This window comes from Apodemus sylvaticus, chromosome 19 (genome assembly GCF_947179515.1).
Source record: "Apodemus sylvaticus chromosome 19, mApoSyl1.1, whole genome shotgun sequence".
NCBI classification, from domain to species: Eukaryota; Metazoa; Chordata; class Mammalia; order Rodentia; family Muridae; genus Apodemus; species Apodemus sylvaticus.
In genome coordinates, this window is record NC_067490.1 from 5645791 (window position 1) to 5659148 (window position 13358).

At 54.1% G+C, this 13358-nt stretch overlaps 2 protein-coding genes across 2 annotated transcripts; one reads left to right on the plus strand and one right to left on the minus strand.

Annotated features, from left to right (window-relative positions):
* The first annotated feature begins 1026 nt into the window (after positions 1 to 1026).
* On the plus strand, positions 1027 to 3502 carry Clpsl2 (colipase like 2). Its single transcript, XM_052163018.1, has 3 exons — positions 1027 to 1116; positions 1845 to 1967; positions 3407 to 3502. The coding sequence occupies exons 1-3, from the start codon at positions 1027 to 1029 to the stop codon at positions 3500 to 3502; spliced, it is 309 nt and encodes a 102-aa protein (XP_052018978.1).
* A 5884-nt stretch (positions 3503 to 9386) lies between these two features.
* Clps (colipase) lies at positions 9387 to 11650 on the minus strand. The gene is made up of 3 exons (XM_052164275.1): positions 11505 to 11650; positions 9981 to 10103; positions 9387 to 9618 (listed from the first exon to the last, which is right to left on the minus strand). Exons 1-3 carry the CDS (start codon positions 11589 to 11591, stop codon positions 9487 to 9489), a joined length of 342 nt encoding a protein of 113 aa, XP_052020235.1. The 5' UTR covers positions 11592 to 11650; the 3' UTR covers positions 9387 to 9486.
* Between the last annotated feature and the right edge of the window lie 1708 nt (positions 11651 to 13358).

Consider the following 13358-nt stretch of genomic DNA (forward strand, 5'->3'; position numbering starts at 1 on the left):
CCCACTGGACAGAGGAGGAAAGGATAGGACCCAGGCTGTGTTCACGGTCACATGGTGTGGACCCTCAGCTTGGGGAATCTCCCACCACTGTTTACACTCTTACCCCAATCCCCTCAATTCACACCCTTCCCCCCCACAGACCTCTCTCTGGCCCTGCTGAGGAACTCCCCTACCATAGACCATCTTTCTAGAAACAGTACCCTGCTTTAGGGGTCAGGCTATGGGACGACATACCTGGCTACTAGGTAGGACTGTCGACCTCTTTCCGGGGGGGTGACTACAGGGATTAAAGGTCAGCCAGGTCTGGAGACCAGCTGTGTCAGCTCAGCTTCCTCTGAGGCCTGTGGCCAGTAGGACCTGCAGGAACGTGTATAGGGACATCCAGGCTCATCCTGTACTCAGGGTCACAGGCTAGTACAGTCCCTGGCCCCTATACTAGCCCCACAGTCATTAGCTTTCCTCAGAGAAGCCACTGCAGCTGGGCTCCGGGTCCCAGTCAGCTTCTGCAAATAACCACTCTGATTTCTCTGCTCTGCACCCCAACAAGAGCTCACCCCCAACCTCGAGCTCATCCCTTATCCTCCTGCCTCACCTTTATCCCATCTGCCCCTGCCCAGAAACCCCAGTCCTCCTGCTGCAACCCAGGTCCCCATTAGAACCAACTGTCTCACTGCTGGCCGCAGGGATTCTTTGCCGCCCTAGGCATTCTGGGTAGGAACTTGCTACTGACCTCTTTCCCTCCAGGGTTCTGGCCCCAGTTCCTTAGTTTGAAGTCTGTGTTTCAAAGTAGCCCGTATAAGGCCCCGGGCTCCCCAGCACTAATGCTCTGCCGGTCCAGAGCCTTTTCCCCCTCCAGCCAGACCTGAGGCTGCCAAGGCCTAGCCTGGGAATCAGCAGCCCTTGTCCCACATCCACTGAGGCGGACAGTCTGTGATCATCCAGCCCACGCTGGTTGGCTCTCACCGTCACAGTGGCAGGGACGTAGCCCCAGCCGTGCTCAGCAAGCTTGAGGCCACCAAGGCCATCATGGCCTTCACTCAGGCCTTGGTCACCCTGCTGGCTTTGCTTCCCGGGACCCTGCCACACACACTCGATGAGAACTCAGCTCCTAAAAAGGTAAGCATTACCCTTGACTTGTCCTGTGACAGAAAGGTGGGGACCGAGCCACGCCCCGTCCGCAGTGGGGGGGGGGGGGGCTGTAGGTGTGCTTCAGAGCCCTGGGCAGGTTTCACTCACCTTTCCGGGCATGGAGACCGCGCCCCTGGCCCAGCCCTGGGCCCACCACCCCTCCCCCCACTATCCCAAGCCCTCTCTCCTTGCTGATTCTGGGATTTCCCCTGCCTTCCTCAAAGACCTAGGAACCCTTCTAGATACAAAGTCTTCCTCTTCCTTTTCTCCCTTCCATTTTTTCCTAATTCCAAAAGTTCCTTCCCTTCCTCCCTTCCTCTGTTCCTCCCTCCCATGTCTGTGCAAGTGAGGTCAGGGACCTCTCTCAGTGGAGTCTGTTTTCTCCTCCCATCTTTACTCAGTCCCGGGGAGGTGGGCATTGAACTCCGGTCGTCCAGCTTGCACAGCAAGCTCCTTTGCTGGCTGAGCCATATTGCACCCCCAATGCCCATTAGCTATTAGATTTGTGGTCTGGGAGCCACGGAGGTGAGGGGCAGGATGCCCAGCTCCTGACTCTTTTTTGCTCAGTTAAGTCTGGCTTCTGGGAGGGATACACTGGGGAGTGGGGGGCGGGTGGGGAAGTCCGTGGGGACAATCTCATGGCTTCCCCTCCTGGACCCCGGGTTCTGTCATCCTTCTGTAGACAAGAGCTGGTAAGCAAGGGGCTATTTCTACAGGCCAACGGAGAAAAGTGTGTCCACCACACCCAGTGCTTGAGTGACTGTTGCCTCATAGACCTGGAAAGAAGCGGGGCCTTCTGCACCTCCAAGTCCCGGGTAGGCATGGCGTGCTTGCCACAGGTGAGACACGGACATGCAGGGGAAGAGTGGGGGAGGTTATAAAAAAGACGGAAACAGATGCCTCTGCTCCCCCCCTGCCACCCCGCCTCCTGGGGTGCCCTGCCCCCACTACCACTGCAGAGATCCATCCTGCAATATCTCTACTAAGCAGCATTTTTTAACATACATCTTGGGCTGCCTCAAGGAAGGGAAACTTGCCAAGACTCATGGAATCAACATTCCCTGCCCCCTAGGAAGCCCCCCCCCCCCCCAGTGACAGCACATAGTAGGTGCTGCACACCAGATGCTTGCTACATGAGAAGCTTCTCCTCAACCTCTCTGAGGTGAGAAGGAAGGGAGATACACCAACCCTGACCTAGTGCCGGTGACCTGGGTACCGGGAGGACTGCAGAGCTCCCAGGACCCCCGGGTACCGGGAGAACTGCAGAGCTCCCAGGACCCCCGAGTACCGGGATCCAAGCTGGATCCAGGCTTGCAGCTGCCCCAGCCCTGACCTTAGTAAGTGGGACTAATGTGTCTCCCTCATGGAGTGGCTGGGAAAAGTTTACAGGGCTCATTCAGGCTGTAGTTAACCGGAAGACGCCAAGGCACAAAGGGTCTTCTATCGACTCCACAGCCCTGGGCCCAAAGCCTCCCAGGAAGGATGGCCCCGGCCTCCACGTTGTGGCCGGGTGTACTGCCAGAGCTTAAAGCCAGGGCCCCACTGCGGCTGGAGAATCGCTTTATTAGAGGCCACTCTACATAGTATCTCCCTCGCTAGACCGGGGAGATGAGAACTGTTCTAGCTTTCTGTGCCTGTGATAAACACCAAGACCAAAAAAAAAAAAAAAAAAAACCAAACAAACAACTCCGGGAGGAAAGTGTGTTACTTCTTACACTTCCAGGTCACAGTCCATCGCCAAGGGACGTCATTCAGGAACTGAATTAGAGACCGTGAAGAAACACTGCTTGGTGGCTCCCTACCGGGCTCACACTTAGCCTTTCATACCAGGTTCTCCTGCCTAGGGATGGTACCGCCCACAGTGGGCGTGGCCCTGCCACTAAGACAATCCCTCACTGACGCCGCCTTGGGCCAGTCTAAGGGATAAAGTAACCTTGTCCCTTCCCGGGTGACTCGAGGTTGTGTTAACAAGAAAATCCAGCCGTGGGGGAGAGCGACTCGTCAGCGAAGAGCACTTGTTTTGTGGGGATGGGGCCCCATTCCCAGCACCCCATGGTGCCTCACGGCCACGTGTAACTCTAGGTCCAGGCAATGTAATGGGCGTGCAGACATATTTGAACATGCAGGCAAACACATAAAAAAAAAATCTAAAACGAGAAACCAGGACAGCTGCTGTCCCCCCCGGACAGAGGAGGAAAGGGCATGGCCCAGGCTGTGTTCGCCGTCATACGACATGGAACCTCGGCTGGGGGCACCTCACACCCCTTCCTCCCCACAGACCAAGGGGAGCCTGAACATCATGTGTCCCTGTCGATCTGGCTTAAGCTGTCATTCTAAAGACCCCATATGTCCCCGTCGCTGTCAAATGATATAGAGGACGACTCCGGCAGCTCGCTCCACTGCTGCTGCACCCGCCCTCCACAGGCGTCTCCCTCCCCAGGCGCCAGCCCGACCCCCACATCGACTCCTGAGCATTAAAGTCACTTTCTGGCTGTGCTGTCTGTCTGCCCTTTGTGGGAAAGGCTAAAGGGGACACTGAGGCACGGAGAGAGCCTTCCCAGGGCTGGTTTCCCCCTAAAGCACTGGTGGGAACAGGGGTGCGATAGGATGGAGAGTTTCCTGGGAAGGGGTGGGTCTGAGGATGAGTCTGAGAGTGGGGAGACACAGAGTGGGGGGAACAGAAGCGGAGAATGCAAGGATGTGGGAGTGGCGGAGGCCCCGGGAGAGTTCAGTTCCCAACACCCCACTGGGTAGCTCACAGGACCAGTAACACCATCAGTGATTCTGCTGCCCTCTTCTGGCCTCTGCAGGTACTGCGCTTGTGTGACGAGGGGGTGTGCGGGGGTGGGGTTTGGGGGGTGCGCAAGTACACACACACACCATCCTTTTTAAAAAATGCAAGAGTGTCACCCGTGCAATGGCAACAAAGGAACTGGTCGGTTCCTTGCTACCTCTGCTATTAGGTTCTGCGCGTTCCACCGAACAGAGAAACTGAGTCTCAATCAACAGGCTGTGCCCCAGGTCAACCCTTGGGTGTCACCATAGACTTCCTTGCTTCAAGAACATATGAAAAGGGGCGGGGGAGGTGGCTCAGCGGTTAAGAGCACTGATTGCTCTTGCAGAGGTCCTGAGTTCAATTCCCAGCAACCACATGGTGGCTCACAACCATCCGCAATGAGATCTGATGGCCTCTTGTGGTGTGTCTGAAGACAGCAACAATGTACTCACAAACATAAAACAAATAAATAAATCCTTTTTAAAAAATCTGAAAAGCCCACCTGGACTCATTTAATTGATGTGGGGGATTTATTTGTAGTTAGATATATGAAATTCAGAGTCAAGGCAGGTTCCAGCTCGGCCCCAGCCAGCCCCCGGTCCCAGGCTGAAGTCCTTCCTGGTAACCTAGCAACGTCAAGAGTTCGCCCAATAACAGTGTGTTTTACTGAGCACCGCGTTTCCAGTTGTGTGCGCATGCGCAGTGGATGTGCGAGCTTGCCCTTGAGCGCAGGTCAGATGGATTCCAGGGGTAATGGATTTTCCTGGAGCTTTAGTTGTATGCTCTTGGGAGCCACCCTGCTGCGGATGCTGGGAATTGAACTGAGGTAGTCTGACAGAACAGCTTTTTTTTTTTTTAAGATTTATTCATTTATTATACGTGAGTACACTGTAGCTGTCTTCAGACACACCAGGAGAGAGCATCAGATCTCATTACTGATGGTTGTGAGCCACTATGTAGTTGCTGGGATTTGAACTCAGGACCTTCGGAAGAGCAGTCAGTGCCCTTAACCACTGAACCGTCTCTCCAGACCCCGAAAGAAATCTTACCTGCTGGCTCATACCTCCAGCCCATTTAAAAAATAATTTTTAAAAGGCTTCTTTTAATGTTGTGTGTGTGACTGTTTGACGTGCATGTTTGTCTAGACACGATATGCATGCAATACTCACAAAGGCCAGAAGAGGGCACCAGATACACCAGAACTGGAGTCCCGGATGGATGGCTTGGGTGCTGCCTTTGCCAACCGCAGATGAATGTTCATCCGGAGTTTTTTACCTTTTTGTTTGGAGGGGGTCTCTCCCTATCCTTCTACAAGTCGGTTGGCTTGCTAATGAGCCCAGGGACCCATTTTTACTTCTGTCGTGCTGGCACTACAAGCATGCACTGCTGTGCCCAGCTTTTTTTTATTAAGAATTATTTATGTTTGTAAATACAGTGTATCCATCTTCAGACACACCAGAAATGGGCATCAGATCTCATCACAGATAGTTATGAGCCACCATGTAGCTACTGGAAATTGAACTCAGGACCTCTGGAAGAGCAGTCAGAGCTCTTAACTGCAGAGCCATCTCTCCAGCCCCCCCTCCCCCCACCCGCCCTTCATTTTATATCTGTTAGTTTTGTCTTCAAGTTAACTCCACACACCACGACAATATTCAGTGTGGAGATACCAGCCTCACCCACCTGCCTGAAGGCTGGGTGCTCAAGAGTCAGGGGGCGTTTTATGTGACCACACTGCCCTGCTCCGGACCCCTGAAAGGCATCTCACTGTCTCCAGCCACTGTCCTGAACCTCTCCCCTTGCTGTGACCCTGGGAACTATGAGAGACCTGGATTTCCAAGGCACCACGCAGAGAACAGCCTTGGACTCAGCAGACACTGTGCAAGCAAACACTCACTTTTCCTGGGCATCGTGGTGTGCACCTGTAATCCCAACACTCAGGAGGCTGGGCTCAAAGTGAGCTGAACTCCTGATCCTCCTGCCTCAGCCTTCTGAGTGTTGGGATCAGACAGCCAGAGTAGGTGAGGCTGGAGTTTAAATCAGATTCTACTGGGACCAGAGGCTTCCCCCGCCTTTGAAAAAAAGTGCTCACCACCGGGGGGTCTCCGTTGTTCTCAGCTAAAGATGTTCTACTTTGTAGCAAGGACTTTCTACATTGTAACAAGAAGACTGTTTGGACAGGAACTAAACGACTCTCCCTACCCAATAGATTCCTGACAATAAACCAAAGTTCCCTTCCACCACCCTCTCCCCCGACACCGCAGAATTTGAGTTCATTGCGCATACTCACAGAGTAGGGGTAAGGGGCTACGAACAGGAGCCGTAGGTGACTCCAAAGTACCTGCTGCCCTGGAAGTCGGCCTCACCCCGACTCCCACTCCTACACTGGCTTCCCTGTGGCTTCAAAGATGAAGCCCCTAGCCCTAATCTACTTCATTCCATTCCCTGACACCATTCCGTCTCCAGGCCTCAAGCAATTAGGGCAGAATTGCAAACAGTTATCTTGGAGGAGCGGCTGCAGAGTCACGTGATGCTCACATGACCTACACTCTACCACCTTTGCTGGAACTTTAACTCCCAATGCAGCCGAACTCCAGAAGATGGCGGTTGTTTGGCTGGGAGGAGAGTTCTGTACAGCACGCACTCATGGCTGTTTCTTCTGGCCTGTTTCTCCTGTTAGCCCAGAATCATAGGTCCACGGGACCTCTCCCCCCAGGCTTTGATTATATATGGTCGTGACACAGTAGGGGCCAAGCCTTTAGCTGTACCCTAAAGAGCCCTTCACTTCTGGACCACCCTACGTAACCACAGCAACAGCGGCTCTGCACCTCCCGCCCCCACCCCCACCCCCACCCCCACCCCCACCCCACCAGCGACAGCTTGTTTTGAATGTATCTCCCCTCCAGAGGGTACAGTCCTCTCCGGCTGCCACTGCCCTGAGGTTGTACTGTCTGGGAGGACAGGCAGCCTCTGACACTGACGAGAGAGAGCAGTAAGTGGCGGAACAGAGAACGCTGGGTCCGGCGTGATGAGGAGAAACAAGAAAGGCTCTGGTCCTGGGGTTCGGACTATGGTCCTCACGTCAGAGAGCCGAGGGGACACAGCTCCTCTCCTGAGCTCAAGGGCTCCCCCCACTTACTGAGCACCAAGTGGCTATGAGTCACTTTTCTCAGGATTAGAGAGGTTGGGGACCGTCACTCAAGGCAAATTCCTCTTCATATCACAATGTCCATGATTGTGTCTGACCAAGGGAGACTGGGTGGCCCTGCCTGGGACTTTGTGATCCCTCTCCCAGAGCTGGGCTTGCTGCTTCCTCAAGTGACAATAGAGTTCCAAGAAACTATCAAGAAAGAGGGACAAATTGGGCTGGAGAGATGGCTCAGCAGTCAAAAACACTGCCTGCTCTTCTGAAAGTCCTGAGTTCATGCCAGCAACCACATGGTGGCTCACAACCATCCGTAATGAGATCTGACGCCCTCTTCTGGAGTGTCTGAAGACAGATATAGTGTACTCACATATAATAAATAAATACATATCTTTTAAAAAAGAAAAAAGAAAGAAAGGAAGGGGCAAAGCCCCCCCCCTCTTTCTATGGCACAGGCCAGGTGCAGAGGCAGGAGACAACTTAGCCTTGAAAGAGAGCCGTGGTGGTGTTTTTGCATGTATCTAGACTGACCTCAGCGCCATGGTATTTTAGACTCGACAGGGCATGAGGAAAGTGCCAAGGGGGTTGGGCTCCACAGAAACAAAGGACTGCCAATCACTGTGGTTGCCTAAACAAACCTTTCTCCCAGCAAGCCTGGGGCTCAGAGCCGCCTGTTCTGAAATTCTGGGCTGGCAAGAGGGCTCAGCAGGTGCTTGCTGCAAAGCCTGATGACCTGAGTTTGATCCCTGCGACCTGTACATGGATGTTGCCCTTTGACCTTTGAACCTAGGTATCTGCTCTCCTTCACCCATAAAATAAATTTTATGGCATAGTTTTTACGTGTAGTTAGCCCAGCATTCAGGAGGCAGAGAACATGGAGCTCTGTGAATCTCGAGGCCAGCCTAGGCTACATTGTGAGTTCTCGGCTAGCCAGAGCTACACAATGAGACCCTGTCTCAAAAATAATACAGTTCAGCCGGGCGTGGTGGCCATGCCTGTAATCCCAGCACTTGGGAGGCAGAGGCAGGTGGATTTCTGAGTTCGAGGCCAGCTTGGTCTACAGAGTGAGTTCCAGGACAGCCAGGGGTACACAGAGAAACCCTGTCTCGAAAAAACCAAATCCAAAAAAAAAAAAAAAAAAGATTGTAACGTAAGTATCTTATATGCAGGATGTCTGGTGTGTAACTCCTGTAAAAAGGTCCTCGGTATCTAGATATCTAGAGGCATCAATGATCCCAGAGCGACGGCCTGCTGGACTGGGGAGCACCTGTGTTTTGACACCCATGCTTTGTGTAGCTCTCCTCCCCAGCACCCCAACTCAGGGGTCAGCTAGCATCTCCTTGGGCCTTACCGTTTCCTAATTAACTCGTAGGCTTTTTAAAAATTACATTTATATATTTATTTATTTGTATGTGCGCTGTTTGTGTGAATGTGTGCCTTTGTGTATACGTGTGTGTGTGTGTGTGTGTGTGTGTGTGGCCTCATGTACTACGTAACATGGGGAAGTCAGAGGGAAGCTTGTATTTCTTTTCCTTCCACCATCTGTGACCCCAGAAACCACTTGGGGCTGGCTCGGTCACAAGTGCCTTACCCAGTAGGTCATCTCACTGTCCCTGACTAGTGTTTGATGGCTTCCAAGAGAATATATATACACATATACATATACACATATATAAAAAAATTTTTGGAGACAGGGTTTCACTGTGTAGCCCTGGCTGTCCTAGAACTTACTCTGTAGACCAGGCTGGCCTTAGGGTCCGCCTGTCTCTGCCTCCTGTTTGCTGGGATTAAAGGCGTGTGCCTCCACCTCCCAGCTGAGTTCAGTAACTTTTTTGAAGTAGAGATGATAAATTCTCCTCCCCTCAAGGGTCACAGGGTGGGGGGCTCTAGAAAGGGTAAAGTCCACTGCGGTTGTTAGTGGTTGGACCCATTAGCACCTGAGTGGTGTCAGTGAGCTCTTACAACTAAAAGGGGGACCCTGGAAAGAGGGAGAGCCCCCAAAAGGAGGGAGAACCAGAACAGGGGACTGTCATGATCAGACCCAGGCCCGCAGTGAATCCCCACTGGAGGCCTGTGCTGTCCTCACCTGCTGGCCTGTCCCCAGGGGCTCAGAGGGGTGGAAGGCCTGGGGCAGCTTCTTAAGCCCGGCTCTCTCTCTCTCTCTCTCTCTCTCTCTCTCTCTCTCTCTCTCTCTCTCTCTTCATCCTGCCTTTTCACCAGACTGTCCTGACCCCCTCCCCCCGTCCCCACTCCCCTTCTGCCCTGCAGGACCCTGGCCCTGGTGGACAAAGGCTTATGAGACTTCTACTCACACAGCAAGGACAGGCGGAGGCGGGCGAGGTTGCAAGCGGGCTTTAATTGCCAACAGCTGGCTGGCTCAGGTGGGACAGAAGAGAAGAGAGGGACAGAGAAAGGTGGCCCTGCTAGCTGCACGATCTCACTTGTTGGAGCGCCCGATGTCCAGGCAGACGCCATAGTTGGTGTTGGTGATGGCGCCGATGATGCTCCTGTCCCCCTCACAGGACAGGCCCCGCTCACAGGGACACCTGTAGTAGATCCCATAGACGGTCTGTGGAGATAGGGACAACATGGTCACTCAGTCATCTTTTACTCCCTGTTAGGCTGGGAACTGGCTGCCTGGTACTTCCCAGGGGTGTCCCTGGCTGCTTCTTCCCGGGGACCACGGATTGGGCCTCCTCCAATATGCCTACTAACTGGCACAGAGGGGCCTCTATTTATCTGTCTGTGGAATGGGAACAAACACACACACACACACACACACACACACACACACACACACACCTAGGGGCCACTGTGAAAGTCAAGTAGGGTCGTGGGATGGACTCCTGAGACCTCTCTTCTCACTCCTTCAGCAGTGCATGCCCAGGTCCCCCTGCCCCCGACTCATCCCATGCCGCCAGGTTCACGCACCTTTGGGGAGCACTCGCCGTTCTCCATGGCCTTGTGTGTGCACCGGGCAACACCGAGGATGGTGTCGTGTTGGCAGCATCCGCTCTTACACTGCATACTGTTTAAGCAGATCTCACCGTCCTCCTGCAGGGACAACCATCCTGTCAGCCCAAGCCCTTCCCCCATGCCGTTCTCCAGAGTTCACTACCCCCACCCCACTCCCACCCCACCCCACCCCCGCCACAGCTATAACCAGCACCTCCCTTGATGAGGTGCGTGTGAAACGTCACCCCTGGGTCTGGGGCCACTGTGCCCTACTCATGTCAGGGGGTAGGAGGTGGCAGAAAAGCCTCCTGGGGTGGGAGTGCAGGCCTCCAGGGCCTCCTGGCTGCTCCCTGGTGACCCTGGCCAGCCACTGGCACCTTGCTGCCTTGCACGGGTGCGCCCAAAGCAGGGTCTCTCACATTTCCTTCCTTCCTTTCTTTTTATGAGACAGGATCTCACAGCCTAGGCAGTGATGGAGTGATGTAGCTCAGGCTGGCCTCAACCTGTGACTCCCCTGAAGCATCGCATGCTTGGCCTCACCCACACCTTTGAGGAGCCTGTGACGGTGGCAGCCATCTCTACACAACACCGCATGCTTACTGGGCACGGAGGTGCTAGTCTTTAAAACCAGCACCGGACAGGCAGAGTCAGGTGGCTCTCTATGAGTTCAAGGCTAGCCTGGTCTACAAAATAAGTTCCAGGAAAACCACGGCTACACTGTGAGATCCTGTCTCAAAGGAACAAAAGACTCTACCCTTGTCCAGAAGACATGTACAGAGATGTCTGGGCTGTCCTGGACTAGCCCACCTCCCATGCCTGCCCTGGGGCTGCTGGCCATGCAGGGCTTGCCCCACTGAGGCATGATGGGAAGGCAGTATGGCTCCCTCACAAGCCCCAATGCCAGCTTCCCCAGCTTCCTCTGCCTGGCCCGGTGCTGTGCTGTGCTGAAGATGAACTGCACATCCCCCAGGCGCTCAGAACTGTGTCTGGCACACAGAAAGGTATCATTAGGAGGCTGGAGAGGTGGCTCAGTGGTTAAGAGCACTGACTGCTCTTCCAGAGGTCCTGAGTTCAAATCCCAGCAACCACATGGCGGTTCACAGCCATCTGTAACGGATCCGATGCCCTCTTCTGGGGTGTCTGATGACAGGGACAGTGTACTCACAAACATAAATAATAAATAATAAAGAAAGGTATCATTAGAAGGTAGAGACATTGTCATTGTCATGTTTGTTCTTAGAAAGTTGTCAGTCGTTAAGCTATGGGCCCTTTCTACCCAGGGTTCTAGAGAAGCCTCAGGGCTCTGTCTTTGCAGAGAGCACAGTCAGGCGGAGTTCAGAGCTGTCCTCCATCTCTCTTGAGATGATGGATGACCCGGTAAAAGGCTCATAGTAGAGCTGAGAGCTCAGGGAGAATGTCCTAGCTGCGTGGCACCAGAGGCCAGACACCATGCTTATGAAATCCCCACAAGACTCTGACGGCTCCCCAGAGACTCCTTACCAGGTTGATAAAAAGACCCCGGGGCCCGGGAGCTGCGTAGACCACCGCAATGAGGGCTACAAACAGAAGAGCAAGGGCCTTCTCCATGGTGATGGTGCAGCTGCGGTGGGTGGGTGGGCGCCGGAAGTGCAGGTGGCAGAAGGCAAGAGGCCGCTGAGACGGAGGGCCTTTAAAGGCACCCTGTGTCCACGTGACCCGCCTTCTGCACGCCGGACAACTGGCCACAAACAGGCACAGATGTGGTCTGTCAGCTGGGGGAGGCTCCTGATAAGATGATTGGCAAAGGTTGTATTAGCTGTGTGTGTGTGTGTGTGTGTTTGTCAGTTGACAGAAGTCAAGTTAGCCATGTGTATAGACATGCGCACATGTACTCGAGCTCATGGGAACGTGCATCATGTTATCACACTACAGTTAAGACAATAATAGACTCTGGTGCTGAGTCGTTCAGTGACAGAGTACTTGCTCACCCAGCACTTATGTGGTCCTGGGTTTGATACCCAGTAGCACAAATAAGGGGGGAAGGGGGAAGGGGGAAGGATCAGTGTACCAGGAGGAGAGGGGGGCTAATATTGGGATGTAAAGTGAATAAATACATTAATTTTAAAAAGATGTCGAGAGGACCCTGGAGGAGTCCAGTCCATGCTAGCAGCTGCGTGCGTTAGGAAGCCTACATGTTCCAGCTGTGCCTTCTGGTCTGTCAGACAGAAGTGACTTTGAGAGGCAAAGGGGTGGGCTGAAAGTGGATCTCCATGGCTGTCTGTGTTAATTTGAAACTCCTGAGTGTGTTTATATGATATATGGCCATATGGGTAGTGCCCAGAGTCAGGGTATTGTTACCCGAGAGCTCTGGAGATTTGAGCTGGTGACTTGAGCCTGGAGACCAGGCAAGGCTGGGGTGACACGCAAGAGGAACCTAGGGTATTTGTGTCACCTGCTGTGGGGTCTGCCCTAACTTGGGTGTGAGGTTTAGGTGATAAGGGTCTTAAGTCCTTACTCTATGATTTCCTACCACGCCTGCTGGGGACCCCCGGGTTTACCCTGGCTAAGAAGACCTGTGTGTTCTCTGAGGAGCAGCCCTGTCCCGGGGAGCGCTCTCACGAGGCAGTCACAGCTCTGCTGGACGCTCTCCAGGGACTCAGCACCTGCAAGTTCAACATAAAAGCTGCACCCCACTGGGCCTAGTGGTGCCACCCCCCCCCCCATCCCAGCACCCATTAGTTAAGGCTTTCAGTCGCCCTGGCCCCTACCCAAGGTCGTGTCTAGGCGGGGGCACTCCCTACTTCTTCCTGGGAATGAGGAGGTCTCCGAGCCTGGTGGTGCAGGCTGGGAAGGGTCCAGCTGGAGGAGTGTGCTCAGGTGTGCAAACAGAGAGGCTTTTCCTGAAGTCTGCCTGCCAGCCGCCACCACCCCCAACCCCAGGAGGTGGAGAGCTCCCCGCCCCAGGGGAGCCCAGGTTGGGCTGCTTCTGGGCATGGCTTTGATCTTGACCAACTTGGCTCCAAGAATCAGCACTTAGGAATGCCACAGCCTTGGGAGTCATTTAACCCTGCATTCCTAGGGCCAGAACTCGGGTCACCAGCTAGAGGAGGCAGCCCAGAGACCCCCGGGGTGAGAGGAGCCACTGCGGGGGTCTGGGGATGGGAGGGTGGGTGCGGGTTCTGCAATCTCATTTTCAGGGACTTGTCTGTTCCCCCTCTCTGTCCTGGCTCAGGGGATGCCCCGGGTCCCCAGGCCCTGGGAGATGAGTGACAAGGAGGCCATCAGAATCCTTAATTCAAGCTCCGCCCAGCAGCTGCCCACTCAGTCGAGACCACTGAGACAGCCTGAGTGGGGTGACTCCAGATGTTCACAGGC